General features: G+C 37.7%; 1 protein-coding gene across 1 annotated transcript; it reads right to left on the bottom strand.

The window, feature by feature from the left end:
- Positions 1–571: 571 nt before the first annotated feature.
- Positions 572–22,086, bottom strand: snx4 (sorting nexin 4). Its single transcript, XM_056263198.1, has 14 exons — positions 21,958–22,086; positions 20,811–20,935; positions 11,724–11,862; positions 11,494–11,643; positions 9,281–9,328; positions 8,786–8,841; positions 8,588–8,660; positions 8,116–8,177; positions 7,494–7,559; positions 6,211–6,300; positions 3,446–3,545; positions 2,704–2,849; positions 2,035–2,149; positions 572–1,891 (listed from the first exon to the last, which is right to left on the bottom strand). The coding sequence occupies exons 1-14, from the start codon at positions 22,042–22,044 to the stop codon at positions 1,844–1,846; spliced, it is 1,305 nt and encodes a 434-aa protein (XP_056119173.1). The 5' UTR covers positions 22,045–22,086; the 3' UTR covers positions 572–1,843.
- Between the last annotated feature and the right edge of the window lie 514 nt (positions 22,087–22,600).

Raw genomic sequence — 22,600 nt, 5'->3', positions numbered from 1 at the left:
GTAACACTTTAGTTTAGGGTCCAGTTCTCACTATTAACTAGTTTATAAAGCACACATTAATGCTTTTTCTGCATGACCATATTCTACATTACATAATCCTACCGAATACCTAAACTTAACAACTAGATTACTAACTATCAATAAGCAGTAATTATGAGTTTATTGAGGCAGAAGTGGTAGTTAATTGTTAGTTAATAGTGAGAATCAAACTCAAAACCTAAGTGTGACTCAAAATACTTGTTTCAATACGTTCTTCCATTTCAATTCAGTGTACAGAGACAACTGACATTCGTAAGTTGACGGATTTAAACTTGATTTAACTTTGCATGTTTAAATGTATTTGGTTTAACAATTCCCTGATATAGGCCTTCATATGCATCATTATATAAGAGTACTTTCATTACCACTAAAACTCATTTCATATAAACTGAACTATGATCAAAATGAGCTACACGTAAAAACCAAAATGATCTCTGCTGAACTCTCAGACTATCATAAAGATGCATAACATGGTTACATTTTAATAAAAGGGGACAAAAGACAAGACAGTAAATATGACACTCACAGCATATGAAAACAAGCCAAATGATAATGGGAATGTTTTATTTTTTTATTATTACCATTAGTGTTACACATCAATGATTTTAACAGTATATACAAATGGTTATCTCTACCCCCCTATAACCCAAAAATGAACCAAATGACCAGAGGTCAGGCTGAGTTACACATGCAACTCTAAAATGGGGAAATTATTATATCCAGCCTTTCCTGTGACCTTCGTATTCCTTTAGCCAGATTTCTATCAAAACATAGACCCACCCACTCATCATAACAGATGACAAATATGGCATTCATAGTGGACAAAGAAAATATGCAGAGTTGAGTTTTGAATAAGACATAAACAGCATATTAATATTTATCAGATGAACTGAACCATATAAAGGGAGGGGGTCAGTGGTTATAAACAGCTTAGTTTTTATGGCAGAATGTGCAGAAAGTTACAGACCAGCATATTATGATGAATTTATGGGACTTTGTTTGCTGTATGGGCGTTAGGGTAAATTTAGTTTGCATGTGAATAAGACCAGTTACTTTTCTTTTCGTAGGAAATTTGACTCTTGGTGTCCTCCGCACCAGGTGATAAAGATCATTTTGCTTGTTGCACAGAAACTGGACATGTTCCAGATGTGGGAGACCACCATTATGGGGAGGGGTGTGGGGTATGATAAAAATGGAACTGCTGGATTCGCTGAGAACTTTTTTCCTCCCAAAACCCACCCTTATATTTTGCCTTGACTATTTTAATCTGTGCTTTTGTGTTTTATGGTTAACTAAAGAAGTAAAAAGATGATGGAAAAGAAAAAAGGAATGATTTTAGCAAACATATTGGCATCAAAAATCATAAAGATAATAAAACAATAAAAAAATTATTACAAATTATAAAGAAATCATTCCATAGTTCAAGATGAATCGATCTTAATTAAGTTGTTCTTCTGTTTCTGTCTGAAGTGTTAAATCATTAATTGTATGCAACCTTCACAAACTCTTGTGTAGGTCAAAATAGTGCAGTCACAAAAGTAACCAGATCTAAAATCTGGCTGGTGAACATGGAAATAAATAAAACAGCACCCCATCCATTTATTATTTGGACTGAAACTGACACTAGTGTATGCCAATATTATTCAATACCTTTTTACACCAGAGCATCTGGTGCAAGAGGCTGACAAAAGTTTAGGATTGAGAGGAAGACTTTAGTCCCCATGGTCAGTCTCTAGGAGTGTGTGCTTCTCTGGATTGACATCTCCAAGGCCTCCTGGTGTTCTGGTTGTCATGGCTGGAACCCTCACATCTTACTGAAGCACTCTTTAGCGTTGTTCCACACTTGAATTCCCTTAAAACAAAACATGCTTGTGTTTAATGCAACTATGCTACTTCTGCCTAATAAATAGTCTGATGAGTATAGAGACAGGGGTTTCGCTTGTTCTGCAAAAACAAAACAAAATGTTTTATTTTGTTGGCGCGGACCAGACTTACCTTCTTGCACATGCTGATCTGCATGATGGCATAGCTGATGAGAGCCTCTTTGAGATCATGGTCTTTCTGCTCTTTAAACCTTTCAATGTCCACCCATGCACTTTTCACATACTCGCTACAAAAAAGACAAAGCTATTTTGTAACATTCTTGCCATGAAATGGAATGAAGCTTGACTTGAGTTGTTATAGCCTCAAATCAACATATTTTTAAGATCAACTCAGTTGTATTATTAGCCTGGTTTTGGGTTCACCTCTCTTTCACAGAGGCTGCAACAATATGAGCAAAGTATGTGCATTTGGAGCATATCTGTCCATTTCATAATTTTTGTGCTGCCACAGAATGAAAAGGCAGCCTCATAAACCCTGAATTTTAAGTATAATAATAATATTTTCTGACAACATTTACAGCTTTTTGTCATCAAAAGAACATAAAATGCATATAAAGTGAACTGTACAGTCATCAATCACAATTAAAAACTTTTATGATTAGTATCAATTATCTGCAATATATTCTGAAACTGACAAGCATAAAGTCAAGTTTCTCAAGGGTGATCTAGAAAATACAATAATTCTGACGTGATCTGAAGACAGCAACAGAAATCACTGAATCTGCGTTGTGCCATGATCAGAGGGTTTAATTCAGTCGTGTGGTAATAGAGCACTGCTTACTCGCATTCTGCGTTTCTTTCTTTGACCAGTTCCTCTCCTTCTTCAATCTGTGTCTCCAGCATTTTCAGCTTGGCCTCTCTCTGCTCTGGGGTCTCTTGTCCAAACAGTTTACTGGTCATCCCCTTCAGAGAGAAGGTCCGTACCGTCTACACAGGAAAAAAGTCAATGACACCCATTGGCCCGCATTTCAAGCCACACTCTTCCTCCCATGTTTTTTGCAGAAAGGACGTTTTCCATCCTTTTTTTTGGCCAAGTGGGCCTAGTAATTATCCATATCAGCCAATCGGGTCAGAATTTGTTATGCATGTCGTTGGCTTTTTGCGCAGCTCAAATGTTTACATGTTAAATGTGCCATTGAGGTACTTCTTAGAGGGCTCTATCCACCCAAACAGCAAGGCGCACAATTTTAATTGCATAAAACTGTTAAAAACACTCACTAGTAAACCCGAATCCTTCTAAAACAGAGGTGGCCAAACTTTTTACTACAAAGGGCCAGAAATCTAACTAACTAACTAATCAAAAATTTTGATTTGTTTTATCCTATATATTTCAAAGCAGAAAATATACCAAAAATGTCTGATAAATTATATGTGTTTTATAATGGTCTCTCTTGTGATATGACATGGGCCTGAGTTGGAATAAAAACATTAAGACTTGCTGGAAAGTCCCTCATTCCAGACGCGAGAAGGGTGATGTGGAGTTCTGTCTCTGAGAACTGTCATGTGATTGAATGGACACTGACCCCAGTGGCGAGTTCCTCCCGCTGCTGTTTCTTAGAGGTCAGATCCTGGGCGGCCATCTCCAGTTCAAACTGTGTCAGTTCATGCTTCCTACACACTGCCCTGTGAAAACACACATTAACCACAACATATACAAAATGAACCATAAAAGCAGACAATCTACAGTGCTGGTCAGAATTATTTGCCCCCTTGGTAAATATGATCATAGATGGCTGTAAAAAATAAATCTGCATTGTTTATCCTTTTGATATATATATATTTATTTTTTAAATGCAAAAATCTAATCTTTTTTAGAGAGGGGGGGGGGAGAGAATCACATTATGAAATAAATGGTTTTCTCCAAAACAGATTGGGAACAATTATTTGATTATTAGATTACTTTTTGCAACCTATCTTTTTGCAACCTATCATGGCATCATGGATTTTTGGTATTTTATCAAATCCATGATGCCATGTATCTGAACAAGATGTCTGGCAGAAAATTAGGCCCACAGCATTAAAGATACAGCAGAGTATTTCATTTCACTCATGGCGTACTTTTTTATCCCTGTGTGCACCAAACCCATCTTAAGTGTTTGCTGCCAAAAAAAGCTTTTTTTGTCCATAGAACGTTTGAAAAGTAACTGACAGTACTGGAACTTCAAACGGGACGGGTTCTATGAACAGATGAAACAAATTAAATAGCTTTTTTGGAAGCAAACACTTAAGATGGGTTTGGTGCACACAGGGATAAAAAAGTACCCCATGAGTGAAATGAAATACTCTGCTGTATCTTTAATGCTGTGGGCCTAATTGTCTGCCAGAGGTCTTGGACATCTTGTTCAGATACATGGCATCATGGATTTGATAAAATACCAACAGATAAAAAAAATCAAAACCTGACGGCCTCTGCTTGAAATCTTACAATGGGCCGTGTGTGGATCTTCCATCAGGACAGTGATCCAAAAACAGACATCAAAATCAACTCAAAAATGGGTCACTGAGCACAAAACCAAGCATCTGCAATGGCCATCCCAGTCCCTGACCTGAACCCTATAGAAAATGAGTGGGCTGAACTGAAGAGAAGAGGCACCAACATGGATCTGGGAATCTGAAAAGATTCTGTATGGAGGAATGGTCTCTGATCTCTTGTCAGGTGTTCTCCAAACTCATCAGGCATTATAGGAGAAAACTTGGAAATCTTGGAAGCTTGGAAAAAGGAGGTTGCAAAAAGTATTTAATAAAAGGGGGCAAATAATTGTTCCCAACGTGTTTTGGAGAAAAACATTTATTTCATAATGTGATTCCTCCCCCCCACCCCACCCCCACTTTAGATTTTTGCACATTTTTAAAATAAAATATCAAAAGGATTAACAATCCAGATTTATTTTTTACAGCCATCTTTGATCATATTTACCAAGGGGGCAAATAATTCTGACCACAATTCTACAGTGTACTTGTTTCTTATGGAAATTGTTAAACTGAAAGCCTAGGTGACCTAGGAAAACCAGGCACTGATGGGGGATTGTGTAAATAGTGTAAGAAAGTTGCATATGTGTAACTTTATCAGCCAGTGGAGTTATCGGCTCTAGTGAGTTCTGGGAAAGTTGCAGTTTGAACATAATGTACATTTCTAATCAACCTCACTGTTATAACAGCTTGTGTTTAGTATACTTCAGTTCACGTTTAAAGGGGTCCAATTATGCTTTTTTACATTTTTTTTACAACTTTCTTTAGTGTGTAATGTTGCTGTCTGAGCATGAAAAAGTTCTGCAGAGTTACAAAGCCCAAAGTTCACTCCAAAGTGAGTTATTCTCTATATCAGTAAGCACCGTTTCTGAACTCCCTGAAACTCCTCGATTCGATTGTAGTCTTGAGTTTTCTTCCAGGAACGTTCAAGTTACAGTATATCTCATTTAAATAATTCCACCTAAGGCATACACAATAAAAAGGGGCAAGGCCTGATTGAGTTGCATTAGTAGTTTGTTATGGTAAAGGCGGTGTCATTTCCAAAACATGGTCAAAGTGACTGACCACAACACACTGTTCCAGCCAACCAAATCAGAACACATTGTGCTTTTCGGAAGGAGGGGCTTCAAGGAGTTACTGACAGTCTGGGAAGAGAGGTGCTGCAACAATGTAAAATATGTGTCAAATAATGTTTGTATTGCTGTTGTTTATTTGTATTTTTTTTACATTCAAACATGAAAACCTATTCTAGTAGACCCCAAAAACTTTAAAAGGATACTCCACTTTTTTTGGAAATAGGCTCATTTTACAACTCTCCCAGAGTTAAACTGCTGCTCTCATGGTACGGCAGTGAAGTTTCTTGATTATTACGCAGGAATGAGAGTATAGTTCCTAGCCATATCAGCCTAGAAAATCGCAACTTTACATTTTCCGTCGGTCTTAGTGCACGATGTAACTACAGAAGAGTCAAGTTTTAAATAGGAAAAATATCGAAACACTTTGGTCATTTTTTAATGAGAAATGCTATGGTCTTGTCCACTTCAATGATGTATGCTAAGCTATGCTAAAAGTGGTACCGCCAGAACCGGAGATCGGCTGAATGGATTCAAAAACGGTAAAACTCAACAGTTTAACTCTGGGGGAGTTGTAAAATGAGCCTATTTCCATAAAAAGTGGAGTATCCCTTTAAATAAGACAAACTATGCCCTTTTTCAAATCTTGATTATAAAGTTGGCAATAAACGTTTACAATTCTCATTTTGGGTGAACTCCCTCTTTAACATAATGACATTCAGGCAACACAAATATTAATACTGTACCTTACTGCGTCTGCATAGAAAAGGTACTCCTTCAGCTGGTCAGCGTAATGCTCCTCTTCCTCTAGAATATCATCTACAGAAGCAGCATACCTGTAACGAAACAAAAGTGCCCGATAAAAGGGTAGTTGACGTATAACATGTCCATGAACTTCACCTGATAATGTCACAGATGTGTGTACACTACCATTCAAAAGAATGGGCTCAGTAACATTTTTGTTGTTGGTATTGTGTTTTGCACTGATGCCAAGCTTGATCTTTTGTTATAAATAATCTTGTTTTTTGGTTTGTTTCCCTTAAATTCCAACTAAAACGATCAAATAAATCAAATAAGATGATGTACTTTTCATTTAAAATAACGGAATTACCCGAAATAGGCATTACCATGTCTTATTTAATAAACCACTTTCCATTGAGTTTCCAGGAAAAATAACTATATCTTTTATATATACTGTGACCATGATATAATATTTTGATTATACTGCCCACAACCTAACATCACAAACTGGCATTCTGGTAAAACTACATGTATTATCCTCTCTAAATCAGACGTAGAGCCTGTGGAACTAATGCCAAACCCGCAGCAGAGCCAGTTTGGGGTATTTTGAAGAATTTTTAGGAATAGGTGAGCGACATGATCCATAAAACAGTCTGACAGCTGCCAAATGTGGGCTGGTGATGGACAGGTTGTTTCTTTCAATGCTGAGACAGACAAGCAGCGCATTGGGCTCTGACCTTTAACCTTTCTGCTAAGTATAGCAATCTGGAATCCATCAGAACATGCAGCAATACAAAAACAGTATAGAAACTAAAGGGACTGGTTAAAGACTCACTGAGGACATTACTGCAAAAGAGTCCCTTTTACAACATCCTCATCAGAACATTGAAAAAAAGAATAATACAGCTAAATATTTTGGCCATGGCTCCCAGAGATTCACAGCACGGTCTGCCAGTAAAATCAAAACCCGAGCTTTCCAAGGGCTCATCTTTCTGGCTACTTGTTATGGGGGGGTCGTGAATGGAAATATGAGAGGACTCAGATCAATCTGGCAAATGTGTTTTACAGCTCAGTAGCAGAAGCACACACATGTAGAATCACAGGAAAGTCCTGGGGTGTATCATACAGCACTTCCCTCAATGAGCTCTTGGAGGGTAACGGGATCGTCCCAGGTAGGAGAAATACAATCAAAACCAGCAGCAATAAAATCTTGCACTAATCCTATAAAGATACATGAGAATGGCTCATAAAGCAGCCTTCATCTGTGTTGCGTGCGCTGTGAACTTACGCGTCCATGTGATGGCCGGCGCTCTGCAGCCCATCTCCCATCTCTTTCTCAATGGCACTCCACTCGCTGTCCAAAACAAACAAAGACTCACATTAAACCACTGCAGCTGACCGCAGCTACACAATCGCAACCCAAAAGATTTACCCCAAAAATGCTTCTCACAAAAACAGTTCACAGAGCACATTATAAAACATGCCTGGCTCTTTCAAAATGAGGGTACATTATTGTGATTGTAACATTGTGAGATAAAACCTGGACCAACTGGTCTATTCATCACACAGAATGACTGTATAGAGAAGACGTGAAATATAGTGCACATCATCTATGAAAAAATGCAAACGCTTTTACTTTCACCGTTGATCAAATTAATCCTTGCTTTATTTATTTTTTCTTTAAAAGTCAAAAATGGTAGTATACACGGGTTTCAATAGCTGTCAGGAACCACGGATAATGACATGCATGTAAACATGGTCATTATATGGAAAAAAGGAGCCCGGACATTCTGCAGAACAACTCTTTATGTGTTGCAAAAATGTAAGCCATATGGGTTTTGACATGACATAAGTAAATAATTCATATCAAAGTGAACTATTTCCTTTAAAAAAATATATATATATATTACCTAAAGACTCTTCCATAATTTCCATGCACTTTGTAGACTCCATATAGGCGATCAGCTGCTCTCTAAAAAAAAGAAAGAAAGAAAAGAAAAAATTGTTGAACTCTGTTAGTAAATGAATCTGATTTTAAGAAACATTTAAAAAAAAATAATAATAATAATCAACAAAACATCTAATTTCATCTTTAGATTCACTCTATGATTCTAATGCAACCACATATTAAATTAAGATTTATACTTTAGATTTATACTATATTTTATAGCCTAAAATACTAATGTTTTTCTTTAGTAAAAAAGGGTCCTTTCTAAAAAGCACTAAAAGAATTAATGAAAGAGTTAATGAAATCATCAGAATCGTTTTCCTTACAATTCTCATCTCTAATAAAAAACTAATATATACTTTTGTTGGGCTGAAAGGACTTTTTCTAATAGATTGAGCAGCATATTCGACTGTGTTGACTTTGTTTACACTCACCGCCCGAACTCTCAGCAGCTGTGAAATAACAGCCTGCAGCTCATCACCGTAGTGTTTCATTTCTGCAAATCTCCTGTGAAACACACACACACACACACACACACACACACACGTCAAGTTTCAGGGTTAACAAACAGCACGGTCATATCTTCATGCATTTCATGACGCTGCGTAACACGGTTTGCAAAAATAACTTACTTGTCTGGGTTCTTCACTCTGAATGTGGCATTTAAAGCCTTTAATCTTGAATCGGCCTGTAAGGAGGACACATGCCAAATGTTGACAGACAGATTCATGTTTGGGTTTTTGTTTGTTCAGATGGTGTAAAGCAGAATTACAGCCACTCCTTACAACATTTTTTTTAAACGACTGAGATCAGATAAACACTGCAATATGGCAATAATATACACTAACATAAAATACTGCTGCTCTTTCGTGTTTGATCCAGAACGCTCCAACAGACTTCCTGTGCCTGTTTACATAAACTACAGCGTACTGATAACAGATTCCTCACCGCAGTAGCAATTCAGTCACTTCACACAATTTTTATTTGATATCAACACATATTTAGTCAGCTTCATATCAACATATGAATAGTGACCTATGGTGAGAAGCGATATATATAAACAACAGAGTCGTGGCTAGAGGGTTAAAGAGAGAAAGAACCCAATGAACTGGAAAGTGCTGATATACCTTCGCCTGAAATCCTGTCTCAAACACGGTTTCCTTCCAACCATTTTCCTGTGGGGCAGAGAAAGGATGCAATTTCTGACACTGTCAAAGGGCATTATCAGCATTAAATGTCAGTTAAAACATTTTTTTTCAAACAACGGAAATAAGGGCTGTCAATTTAACAAATTAATTTAGTTCAATTATTAAAATTCATTAATACTAATGGAATGTTGTGGATGGTAGGCCAGGGATAAGCTTACACTACCATTCAAAAGTTTGGGTCAGTAAGAAATTAATACTTTTAATTAGCAAGGATCAATTAAAATGATCAAAAGAACCAGTAAATACTTTTACATGATCAACTTTTGAACTTTCTATTCATCAAAGAATCCTGAAGAAAATGTCTCACGGTTTCCACAAAAATTAAGCAGCTGTTTTTAACATTGATGATGATAAATGATGTTTCTTCAGCAACAATCAGCATATTAGAATGATTTCTGTAGAATCATGTGACACTGAAGACTGGAGTAATGATGCTGAAAATTCAGCTTTGCCATCACAGGAATACAGTAAATTACAAAATAGTTATTTTAAATTGTAAAAATATTTCACAATACACTTTTTTGCTCAAATACAGACCGTTAGTGTATGTTCAATAATATAATATACACTCACCGGCCACTTTATTAGGTACACCTGTCCAACTGCTCGTTAACACTTAATTTCTAAGCAGCCAATCACATGGCGGCAACTCAGTGCATTTAGGCATGTAGACATGGTCAAGACAATCTCCTGCAGTTCAAACCGAGCATCAGTATGGGGAAGAAAGTTGATTTGAGTGACTTTGAACGTGGCATGATTGTTGGTGCCAGAAGGGCTGGTCTGAGTTTTTCAGAAACTGCTAATCTACTGGGATTTTCACGCACAACCATCTCTAGGGTTTACAGAGAATGGTCCGAAAAAGAAAAAACATCCAGTGAGCGGCAGTTCTGTGGGCGGAAATGCCTTGTTGATGCCAGAGGTCAGAGGAGAATGGCCAGACTGGTTCCAGCTGATAGAAGGGCAACAGTGACTGAAATAACCACTCGTTACAACCGAGGTATGCAGCAAAGCATTTGTGAAGCCACAACACGCACAACCTTGAGGCGGATGGGCTACAACAGCAGAAGACTCCACCGGGTACCACTCATCTCCACTACAAATAGGAAAAAGAGGCTACAATTTGCAAGAGCTCACCAAAATTGAACAGTTGAAGACTGGAAAAATGTTGCCTGGTCTGATGAGTCTCGATTTCTGTTGAGACATTCAGATGTTAGAGTCAGAATTTGGCGTAAACAGAATGAGAACATGGAACCATCATGCCTTGTTACCACTGTGCAGGCTGGTGGTGGTGGTGTAATGGTGTGGGGGATGTTTTCCTGGCACACTTTAGGCCCCTTAGTGCCAATTGGGCATCGTTTAAATGCCACGGCCTACCTGAGCATTGTTTCTGACCATGTCCATCCCTTTATGGCCACCATGTACCCATCCTCTGATGGCTACTTCCACCATGTCACAAAGCTCTAATCATTTCAAATTGGTTTCTTGAACATGACAATGAGTTCACTGTACTAAAATGGCCTCCACAGTCACCAGATCTCAACCCAATAGAGCATCTTTGGGATGTGGTGGAACGGGAGATTCGCATCATGGATGTGCAGCCGACAAATCTGCGGCAACTGTGTGATGCCATCATGTCAATATGGACCAAAGTCCCTGAGGAATGCTTCCAGCACCTTGTTGAATCTATGCCACGAAGAATTGAGGCAGTTCTGAAGGCAAAAGGGGGTCCAACCCGTTACTAGCATGGGGTACCTAATAAAGTGGCCGGTGAGTGTATATATATATATATATATATATATATTATACTGACTTTTAAATCCACTTCTTATAATGACAATACTTCATTTGATTGCCTTGAAAATGTTATCTTTTTCAGAAAACATTTTTCATTGGTATTGTACATGTGGCTACCATGTAATTAATTCATTTCAATTTCTACTAGGCTGTCAATTAATTTTCACTTAAAAAAAACAAACATTTGACAGCCTAGTAGAAAAAGAAATGAATTGATTACAAATCAAATCAAATAAAAACATTTAATTACAAATTAATTAAATGTAACATTTAATAAGACATTACGAATTAATTACAAATCTTTATATCAGAAGAACTTTATTGTCCAGACTCTCTACCTCGGTGAGGAATGAATAGAAGATCTTGTCATTGGACAAGACTGGGTGTGAGGCCACTCGAAGCAGGAAGTTCTCTAGTCCAACCCTACGCCTCTCCACGAAGTCAGGGTCCATGTTGTCTGCTGTCAGCTTGTGCCAGACAAATTCAGCCTGTTGTACAAAGCATGAAGTTACAGTGTATGAAGGCAAATTATATTTACAAGCAGCGGTAACCACAGCATCTTGCATACCCGTTTTTCAGGCAACGGCGGAACCACCACAAATGGATAGGCAACTAACAAATAGTTTCGAAGGAGCTCAAATTCGCTGTAACGCCTCCAAAGAGAATCTGGGACAGGATTGGTCCCTTCTGATGCAGCATCCACAGGCCTAAAAACACAGAATAAATGACTGTCAGAAGTGGAATGAAACTTAAAGAAATGCTCATTTCAATAAAAAAAATTGTTAGGTTTGGTATAAACTGTAAGGCGGGTGCCAGTAAGTCTGGGCTACCCCTCAAGAAAACAAAAGGCTATCCTGAGAATTAACATTTGAACTCTCCCTTGCATATGTAACAGCAACATCCGAGACGCACCACAGAGTGCAGCTCACAACTCATTTTTACAGTCTCATCATCTCCCCCTGAAAAACTCACTGAAAACCTATGCAATGTTAAGTGTGTACAAAAAGTAACTATACATGTTTGGTATCATTTTAAGTGTCTCAGTGCGCCTGGTAAAATGGTCTCATTCTCCCAGCCATAATGAAAAGCTAAAAAGAAGTAATAAAATATGAGAAATGTGGTGTGCCCTCCCCCAGATCCTCCATTCAAACTACCTCCTGTATGTAAATATGTATTCTCTTCTACAGGTGTCAAGAAACCATTCAATTACAAATTCTGATCCCACAGTTGTGAACCCCTCAATAGGGGACCAAAATCTAATTATAAATGACAGACACCATCATTTGGTAAGCATATTGAATTATCTAGGTTTATAAAGGAAAATTGGCAAAAGGGTTGAGGAGTCTGTAGGTAGACTTCCCACACGATCGCTGTGTGTAGTTTTCGTTCCCAGGTAAATATTTCTACAATTCCTCGATGTCTGAATTGTTGTTATTACATATGATTGACCGATGATTTTATTCTATAAATTGGATTTTTAATTATGGTTTTATTACCTGGTCAATAAATTGTAAAGATTTGATTTTATTCTGACTGACTCTGAAATTGTTTTCCCAAGTAGATTAAATGGATTCGTATGTTACCGCAAGTCTGTGTCAGATTAGTGACGACTAATATTTGGCACTAATTCAAGTGTACTTGGTTTTGCAAAGACAAGAAGTAAATTTCCGTTTTAGAACAGCAAATGCTGCTTGACCAATCTAAATTTGGGTGTGTCTTACCTCTGTTTTAATTTAATGTTACTTTAGATAAGTGTATGTGGGAAATCACGGCATGGCCAATCCAAAGCAAAAGTAAACGTTACGTTAAATTCAAGTGTATGCAATTCCATGGGGGCTATGCCAAAGTATCTTTGATTGTGTAAGCGTGAATGCGACCAATCTCAGGTATATAGCAGTTACCTCTGTTTAGTGACCGAAGCTGGCGAGATTGTGATCGTGAGACCCGCATTAAACAAGGCGTGAGGACCTCTGATCGACATATGACCTTTGTGTTTCTAGCACCATGCTCTACAGTTTGTGCTACAGTTTTTAGCATGTTGCTTGCTATGTGTTTGTTTGAGTGTTCTGGGTCGTTGCAAAGATATGACTCAAGTCCCTCCTTCAGGGTTTATTCGACTATTTGACTGTCCCACAAGGAAAATTACTGTCAAAATTTACTGTCACACTGCTGTAGGAGCATGTATATGAACTCTCCTAAATTAATTAAACATCTCTGCAGTGTCAGTACTCCGTTCGTATTGTTCGTATAGGCATGCCACTACTTTTCAATCAATGAATTTCAATTACTTTTCCAGTCGTTCCCTTTTATTGGACAACAAATAAATTCAAAAGGTTGGCCGATATAATGTTTAAATATACATATAATATAGCCTAAGTTCTAAAAAATTAATACTTCTATTCAGCAAGGTATACCACTGACTCTTGTGTTCTAAATAACATCAGGTCACTTAAATTTGAATATAATAAGATCATGTCAGACCAGGTGAATAAGATGTTATTAAAAATTAAGCAGAAGCATTTTGAGATTGGGGACAAACCAGATAAATTATTATCCCGTCAATTGAGGGGCTCTTATGCCAGTAGATCAATTCATAGCATAGCGGATAAGGATGGTAAAATATTGACTAACCCAAAGGATATCAATAAACGCTTTATGGAATTTTTTGCAGACTTGTACGAATCTAAGACTTCTGTATCATCTGAGGCTATTTCGGATTTTCTTCGTTCGCTTTCCCTCCCTCAATTAAGTGAAGCGGACCGGGAAATCTTGAATTCTGATATTACAATTCAAGAGATAATGGACGCGATTAATGCCTTTCCTAACGGGAAGTCCCCTGGTCCTGATGGCTTCAGTTTTGAATTTTATAAGAAATATGTAGATAAAATTGCACCCCTTATGTTACGGATGTTCAATCATTCCTTCATCAAGCAGAAATTTCCCTCCTCTCTATACTCCGCCAATATTTCTTTACTTCTTAAGAAAGGCAAGGACGAGGCTGACGTGTCTTCTTTTCGTCCAATTTCTCTTCTCAATACAGATTTAAAAGTGTTCACTAAAATTTTGGCAACAAGGTTAAACAAATGCATTTCAACTATTATTCAACCCGACCAAGTTGGCTTTATCCCAAAAAGATTTTCCTTTTTTAATGTTAGACGTTTCCTAAATATAATCTATTCTAAGCTAAACTCCCACTCTAAATTGGCAATTATCACATTGGATGCAGAAAAAGCTTTTGACCAAGTTGAATGGAACTACATCTTAACCACTATTAAAGAATTTAATTTAGGCGATAGGTTTTCTTCCTGGGTTAGCATGTTGTATCACCACCCTTGCGCTTCAGTGTTAACTAACCTCGATAGATCACCGCAATTTGAATTGCATAGGGGTACCCGACAGGGGTGTCCTCTTTCACCCCTGTTGTTTGCCATTGCCATAGAACCTTTGGCAATAGCCATTAGACTTCATCCACAGATTCCGCCCTTACGTATAGGTCAGGTTGATCATATCATATCTCTTTACGCTGACGATGTCCTTTTGTACCTTTCAGACCCCGAGCGCTCTGTTCCTCCTCTGTTAGATTTATTAAACTCATTCAGTAGCTTCTCTGGTTATTCTGTTAACTGGCAAAAAAGTGAACTCATGCCCGTCAGCGATAATATAGATCCAGTTTTTATGAAGAGCCTGCCATTTAAAATCACTTTAGACAAGATAAAATATCTCGGTGTGGTTGTCCCTAAGAATCCAAAGGATTTAGTTCAATTAAATTATTTTGCCTTACTAGACAACCTAAAGAAGGACATAGAAAGATGGAGATCACTCCCTATTTCAATGATCGGCCGTATTAATGCAATTAAAATGGTGATCCTTCCTAGATTTTTATATCTCTTTCTAAATTTGCCCTTCTTTTTACCTAAATCATTCTTCAGAACTCTTGATTCAATAATTATGCCTTTCATTTGGGGTTATAAAGTCGCTCGTATATCCAAAACACACGTGTACAAACCAAAATGCTTGGGGGGTTTGGGTTTGCCCAACTTTCTTCATTACTACTGGGCAGCGAACTGCAGAATATTAACGTACTGGCAGGATTCTTTTCCGGGCACTGTTCAAGTAGACACCCCCTCCTGGCTAGCGATAGAACAAAGTGCCATCCACTCATCTCTTTCTGCTCTGCTTTTTTCGGCACCACTGCCTAGTAAAGAAGTTCCCAAAGCTAATTTAATCCTTAAAAACTCCATCAAAATATGGTATCAGATCAGAAAGGAAATCAAGCTACCAAGTACCTCCCTGTTTTCTCCTATCTGTTATAACCATGCGTTTATACCCTCTCTTACAGATAATGTTTTTAGGGAATGGCAAGGTAAAGGAATTCTCTAAAAGATTTGTATATTAATAATACATTTCCCTCCTTTTCTCAGCTCAGCGAAATATTTGGCCTTCCCTCTTTTCACTTTTTCAGATATCTTCAAGTCAGGAACTTTGTTCGTACAAATATTATACACTTTGAAACTTTGCCTTTAGAATGTAAAATATTTGATTTATTTTCCAACTCTCCTGATGCTAAGGGCATCACATCTCTTTTTGTTAATGCTTTTAAAGAAAATACAGATTTTTCTTCACTTCATTTGAAAAAGGCTTGGGAAGAAGATTTAGGGATTCAGGTTACTGAGACTGTCTGGGACAAATGTCTTTCATCTATTTATTCTTGTTCTATAAATTCAAGACACCAACTTATTCAGTACAAGGTATTACATAGACTTCACTACTCTAAAGTAAAGCTTAGTAAATTCTATCCCTCTGTCTCTCCTATATGTGATAAGTGTAAAGCTGCTGAGGGTACCCTGGCACACCTTTTTTGGTTCTGTTCACAAATTCAGAGTTTTTGGATAGAAATTTTTCATTTTTTTGCCAAAGTCTACAATTGTGCTTTACTTCCTGACCCACTTATAGCAATTCTTGGTTGGTCAGACTCATTGCAGGCTCAGGCCAAAGGTACGGTTACCAGTTCAATATGGTGTGACTGTAGCTAAAAAAGTTATCTTGCTTTTGTGGAAAAAAAATACTAGACCCCTCTTTTCTGACTGGCTAACTGGACTCACTTCTACGTTACACCTTGAAAGAATTAGATACTCAATATCCGGGAACCCTGCAAAATTCGATAAGATGAGGGAACCAGTTTTTACTTTTTTGTCAAATCAGAAGGACTAATTATTTATTTATGTTTTCCTGATCTGTAATAATCACTTTATGTAACTATTGTGATTACACTTTGTAACTGAGGTTGGCTTTGTGTATGTCTTCCTTTTTTATAGTACTTTTGTTTCATTTTACACATTGCACAGATTTCTGTTTTATGAAGGGTCTTTTTGTCTGTTTTTGTTTTTTTGTTTTTGATGTTTGAAAACCTCAATAAAAATAATATACACTATTCAGCAAGGATGCAATTAAATGATCCACAAAAACAGTAAGAAATATTTCTTGAGCAGCAAATCAGCATATTAGAATGATTTCTTAAGAATCATGTGATACTGAAGACTGGAGTACTGATGCTGAAAATTCAGCTTTGCCTTCACAGGAAAAGAAATACATTGTAAAACATTAGTTATTTTAAATTGTAATAATACTTCACAATATACTGTTTTTACTGTATTTTTGATCAAATAAATAAAGCCTTGGTGAGGATAAGAGACTTCTTTCAAAAACATAAATCATACTGACCTAATCTTTTGAACTATAGTGAACACAAATGCTCAACTTAAACACTTGTTTTACACATTATTTACCGTGTAAACAATTAAATTCCCTGATATTTTCTGATTGTTAGAGTCCTCAATAATACAAATGGAAAAATGCAATTAAGAGATACAGAGAAGGAAATATACATGAGGGGGGAAACACTGAAGAAAAAGTGTAGACTTTGAAATAAGATCCTAACTTCCCAAGGGCTCCAGGGAAGAAATGGGAGCACATAATGTGCTCCACACTAATAATCCATGATGAAATCAAAGCACAAGGAAGGTGCGGATTGGCTGACAGGCATTCTCCACTCAGACTGTACAACTTTCCCCAAGATCAGTGGCACCAAACTGCTCTCTAAAGCCCACTGTGTGTGTGCAGTTTGCCTTCCACATGGTGCTTACAAAAACATGTGCTTCCTTTTATGGAAACGAGCAACAGTACAGCACTGTTAAGTTATCTCCATGTATAAAGAATCAATAAAGCCAAAAATGTTATGCTAACGTTAGCATCACGATTACTACTCTTTATATACTGTTACGGTTAGGGATTTGAACAAACCCTTAACCCTGAGCATGTAACTCGTCACGTACCGTTTGTGCAACAGATTTGAAAATGATACCTCAAATCATGCGGCCTGTTGAGCAGAGGTATGCTTTTACATTTCCAAGCAATCAAACTTGTGATTTTCCTTGTGGGACAGTAAAATAGTCGAATAAACCCTGAAGGAGGGACTTGAGTTATATCTTTGCAACAACCCAGAACACTCAAACAAACACATAGCAAGCAACATGCTAAAAACTGTAGCACAAACTGTAGAGCATGGTGCTAGAAACACAAAGGTCATGGGATCGATTCCCAGGGGATGCATACTGGTAAATTGTATAAAAAAAACTTCAATGCATTGTAAGTCATTATGGATTAAAGCGTCTGCCAAATGTATACATTTAAATGTAAAAACTATTCAGAGCAGCTTATGGACACCAAAGCTGTATTTATTTGAGCAAACATAGACACAGTAAAAAAACAGTAATATTGTGAAATATAATTTCAATTTAAAATAACTTGTTTTCTGTTTTATTATATTTTAAAAAGCAATTTATTCCTGTGATGGCAAAGCTGAATTTTCAGCATCATTACTCCAGTCTTTAGTGTCACATGATCCATCAGAAATCATTCTAATATGCTGATTTGGGGCTTAAGAAACAGCATAGCAAATCCCTGGCAACCACCCACAACAGCAACTTTTTGCATGAACAAGCTCCATTCTCATTTAATTAAAAAACTGTAAAAATCTAGTTCTGGGGAAAAATCGTATCCATTTTTTAGACATACCAAAAAAACATGTTTGAAAAAGTCTTGGTTGCAGGCAGTGATTTTATGATTTTGACCACTAAGTATTGTTTTCGAATCATGTGATAATATGTTATTGCACTCTGGCCAGCATGCGTGTTTGGCCCTGCTGGAAAACACAGACAAAGCACATCTGCCTGAAGCGCTGACTCATCACCCTCTCCAGAATGACAAGTCCCTCTTTCCAACACAAAGCTTGGCGGGGTGACGGGGTCAGAGTGAGAGGTGAAAGTTACACTTCTGCTGCATGCATATCACTTCCTGTCCAGTGGAATACTTCTGTTTTGTTTTATTTGATGTAGAAAGAACATGTTAAAGTGACAGACCCAGGCACAGGAAGAAGAGGTCTAGTGTAAACATTTAAGTAAAGAGAGGAAATCCGATGGCTCTACCAGTCCGGCTTCCACAGTTTCTGAGCTTGTATAGTGTGCCGTGACTCTTTGATGTTTTGCAGTTCGCCATGCTAGTACAGTCAATGTGTAAACTTACCTTATCTACAGCTGGTTATTCATATTCACAATAGGTAAAAACCATTAGTTTCATTAGCTCCATACTTCCAGCTGTCATTACAGGCACATTGTTTACATACACTCACCTAAAGGATTATTGGGAACACCATACTAATACTGTGTTTGACCCCCTTTCGCCTTCAGAACTGCCTTAATTCTACGTGGCATTGATTCAACAAGGTGCTGAAAGCATTCTTTAGAAATGTTGGCCCATATTGATAGGATAGCATCTTGCAGTTGATGGAGATTTGTGGGATGCACATCCAGGGCACGAAGCTCCCGTTCCACCACATCCCAAAGATGCTCTATTGGGTTGAGATCTGGTGACTGTGGGGGCCATTTTAGTACAGTGAACTCATTGTCATGTTCAAGAAACCAATTTGAAATGATTCGAGCTTTGTGACATGGTGCATTATCCTGCTGGAAGTAGCCATCTGAGGATGGGTACATGGTGGCCATAAAGGGATGGACATGGTCAGAAACAATGCTCAGGTAGGCCATGGCATTTAAACGATGCCCAATTGGCACTAAGGGGCCTAAAGTGTGCCAAGAAAACATCCCCCACACCATTACACCACCACCACCACCCTGCACAGTGGTAACAAGGCATGATGGATCCATGTTCTCATTCTGTTTACGCCAAATTCTGACTCTACCATCTGAATGTCTCAACATAAATCGAGACTCATCAGACCAGGCGACATTTTTCCTGTCTTCAACTGTCCAATTTTGGTGAGCTCTTGCAAATTGTAGCCTCTTTTTCCTATTTGTAGTGGAGATGAGTGGTACCCGGTGGGGTCTTCTGCTGTTGTAGCCCATCCGCCTCAAGGTTGTGCGTGTTGTGGCTTCACAAATGCTTTGCTGCATACCTCGGTTGTAACGAGTGGTTATTTCAGTCAAAGTTGCTCTTCTATCAGCTTGAATCAGTCGGCCCATTCTCCTCTAGCATCAACAAGGCATTTTCGCCCACAGGACTGCCGCATACTGGATGTTTTTCCCTTTTCACACCATTCTTTGTAAACCCTAGAAATGGTTGTGCGTGAAAATCCCAGTAAACTGAGCAGATTGTGAAATACTCAGACCGGCCCGTCTGGCACCAACAACCATGCCACGCTCAAAATTGCTTAAATCACCTTTCTTTCCCATTCTGACATTCAGTTTGGAGTTCAGGAGATTGTCTTGACCAGGACCACACCCCTAAATGCATTGAAGCAACTGCCATGTGATTGGTTGATTAGATAATTGCATTAATGAGAAATTGAACAGGTGTTCCTAATAATCCTTTAGGTGAGTGTATCTCTAAACTATCTTCATCCAAACCCCTGACCTTCATTATCATGTCAAGAAAGGAAGACATGCAATACTTGTGACATGGTAGGGTTTACATGGCTTCTAGCCTCCTTTAAAGAACAAGTATTTAGGTACCGGTAATACTTTTGTATAGTTTTGGCTTAACCACAGAATAAATGGTATGTCAATAGAAACTCCATATGTGGTCAGAATTATTGGCACCCCTGGTAAATATGATAAAAAATGGCTGTAAAAATAATTCTGCATAGTTTATCCTTCTGATCTTTCATTAAAACAATTGCAAAAAGTCTAACCTTTCAATGAAGTAAAAGAATTTAAAGTGTGTGTGTGTGTGTGGGGGGGGGGGTTACATTATGAAATGTTTTTCTACAAAACACGCTGGCCATAATTATTGGCACCCTTTTATTAAATACCTTTAGACAAGATAACAGCTCTGAGTTTTCTCCTATAATGCCTGATGAGTTCAGAGAGCACCTGACAAGAGATCAGAGACCATTCCTCCATACAGAATCTCTCCAGATCCTTCAGATTCCCAGATCCATGTTGGCGCTTCTTCTCTTCAGTTCACTCAACTCAACTCATCAGGTCAGGGGACTGGGACGGCCATGGCAGAAGCTACAATTTGTGCTCAATGACACATTTTTGTGTTGATTTTGATGTTTGTTTTGGATCAGTGTCCTGATGGAAGATCCACCCACAACCCATTATAAGATTTCTAGCACTGTGAAAGGGAAGTGTCTTACCGTGTCTCTATAAGATACACTGTATAAGTCTCTTGCATGTTGACAGCATTCTTGCCGGTCCTCTTCTCTGCTTCAGCCACACTGATCTCCATCCTCTTCAGAAGACTAGTCCCTTTTTCAACCATCTGTAAAATTTGATCCAGAAAACCATAATGTTTAATATGCATGTTACACCACAGTATCCTTATGATATTTTCAATGCAAAAAAAGCACAGGTATTTCTATGAGCAGATTTGTCTCATGTTTTGACATATTTCCAGCTGAATCAGGAAGTTTGGACACATCAAAGCACTCATCCCTTTTCAAAAAAATCTCTTCCGAAGTATTCACAATGTTTAGGTTAAATCTCCTGCTTTTATTTTCTCACAACATTATTTTTTTTCACATGCTTATAGTTTCGCTCAGTATGGGTAATATTATGGGTAATCCCCATCAGATACAAAAATAATGTCACAAAAAATTATTATTATAGACAATGAATTAATGATTGATTGGATTACACATGATGGTTTCAAACTGACTTTCAGCACCATGACAGACTAAGGTTTAGTTTCATAAAAAGAAAACCAAATTAAAAAGGTACATTTGTGTTAAGAACATTGTAGTAATAATTTGATTAATTTCTTAAAGTCTAAAATTATGCTATAAAAAATAAAGATAAAAGATATTGGACATATTTTGTACCATATTTCAAGCATCAACCCATTAAGAAATTCGAGTATGAAGCAGTAAATAAGATCTAACGATGTGTTGATGTAACGCCAATCTACTGACTTGAGCATAAATCAAGGATGCGGACTAACACATCAGATGACTGTATGATATACTGGGTGTTTACAAACTACGTGGCAAAGGCTCTTCATTGACAACATAAAGTAAAGCAACTTTCTACGTGTGTGCGGCTTTATATAATTATTGTTTACATAATTCACAAACACTGTAATAAAAAAGTGCAACAACATACATCCAGCTTATGTAATAGGTTCGCAGAACCTCATGATATTTTAGCAATATTGATATGGCCATTCATGAGCCAAAGCAAAACACTGCCGTCCCGCATATATCACGCGCTCGCACGCGCGACATCTACAAATCAGCACACATTATCGGCCACCCCGCATAAAAAGATTCTGTTACTGGGCTTTACCGTGTTCTTTAAGTTGTTTTCCGACTCCGAAGGAGTCAGATCTGTGTTTCCAATCACCGCTATATCTTCGCTTCCTGAATCCGCCATGGTTTGCCCGTCTCGCGCTTGCGCGTTGGCCACTTTCCCTGTTTCACACATAGACAGGTTTCACAGCAAGTATGTGCGCGTGCACGCGCGCGTGACAACCTATGGTGACAACAGTTACTCATAAAATAGCACGAATGTTCTAAAAAAAATCATTCTTTTGTTGAAATTATTAATACAATGATTTAAACTGATTAAATGGTGTACGGGTATGTCTCATTAACTTTATTAAGATGATTTTAGCGGATTATTTTTCCCACATTATTACCTGAGAAAACAGTTCGAGCATTAAGCATTTCCCAACTGTGTTCAAAAGTCTGTCATTATCTCGAAATTATTTGAATATAGCTATTTACATTTTGTGCAGCGTCACGACAAAAGTGCGGAATCTGTCAGTTTTGTATGGCTTAACTTTTTGTGGTGGGGGGGGGGGGGATAAAAAGCCTATAGCCTAGCTTTAGACCTATTATTATTATCATCATCATTATTATTATTATTAGAAAAAAGGAAAGAAAGAAAGAAAGAAAGAAAGAAAGAAAGAAAGAAAGAAAGAAAGAAA

The sequence above is a fragment of the Rhinichthys klamathensis genome, unplaced genomic scaffold (genome assembly GCF_029890125.1).
Source record: "Rhinichthys klamathensis goyatoka isolate OS25496 unplaced genomic scaffold, OSU_Roscu_1.1 h1tg000201l_1, whole genome shotgun sequence".
Taxonomy (NCBI): Eukaryota; Metazoa; Chordata; class Actinopteri; order Cypriniformes; family Leuciscidae; genus Rhinichthys; species Rhinichthys klamathensis.
Note: the sequence above shows the minus strand (reverse complement) of the source record. Positions and strands in the feature narration are given on the sequence as shown.

Excerpts from the sequence above, each read along its gene's own strand:
- snx4 (XM_056263198.1), bottom strand. The coding sequence starts at position 22,044 with ATGGCGGATTCAGGAAGCGAAGATATAGCGGTGATTGGAAACACAGAT. Across the intron at positions 8,842-9,280 it reads AGACAGGATTTCAGGCGAAG|GCCGATTCAAGATTAAAGGC; the intron begins GTATATCAGCAC and ends TCCTCCTTACAG. Across the intron at positions 8,178-8,587 it reads AGCTGCTGAGAGTTCGGGCG|AGAGCAGCTGATCGCCTATA; the intron begins GTGAGTGTAAAC and ends TCTTTTTTTTAG.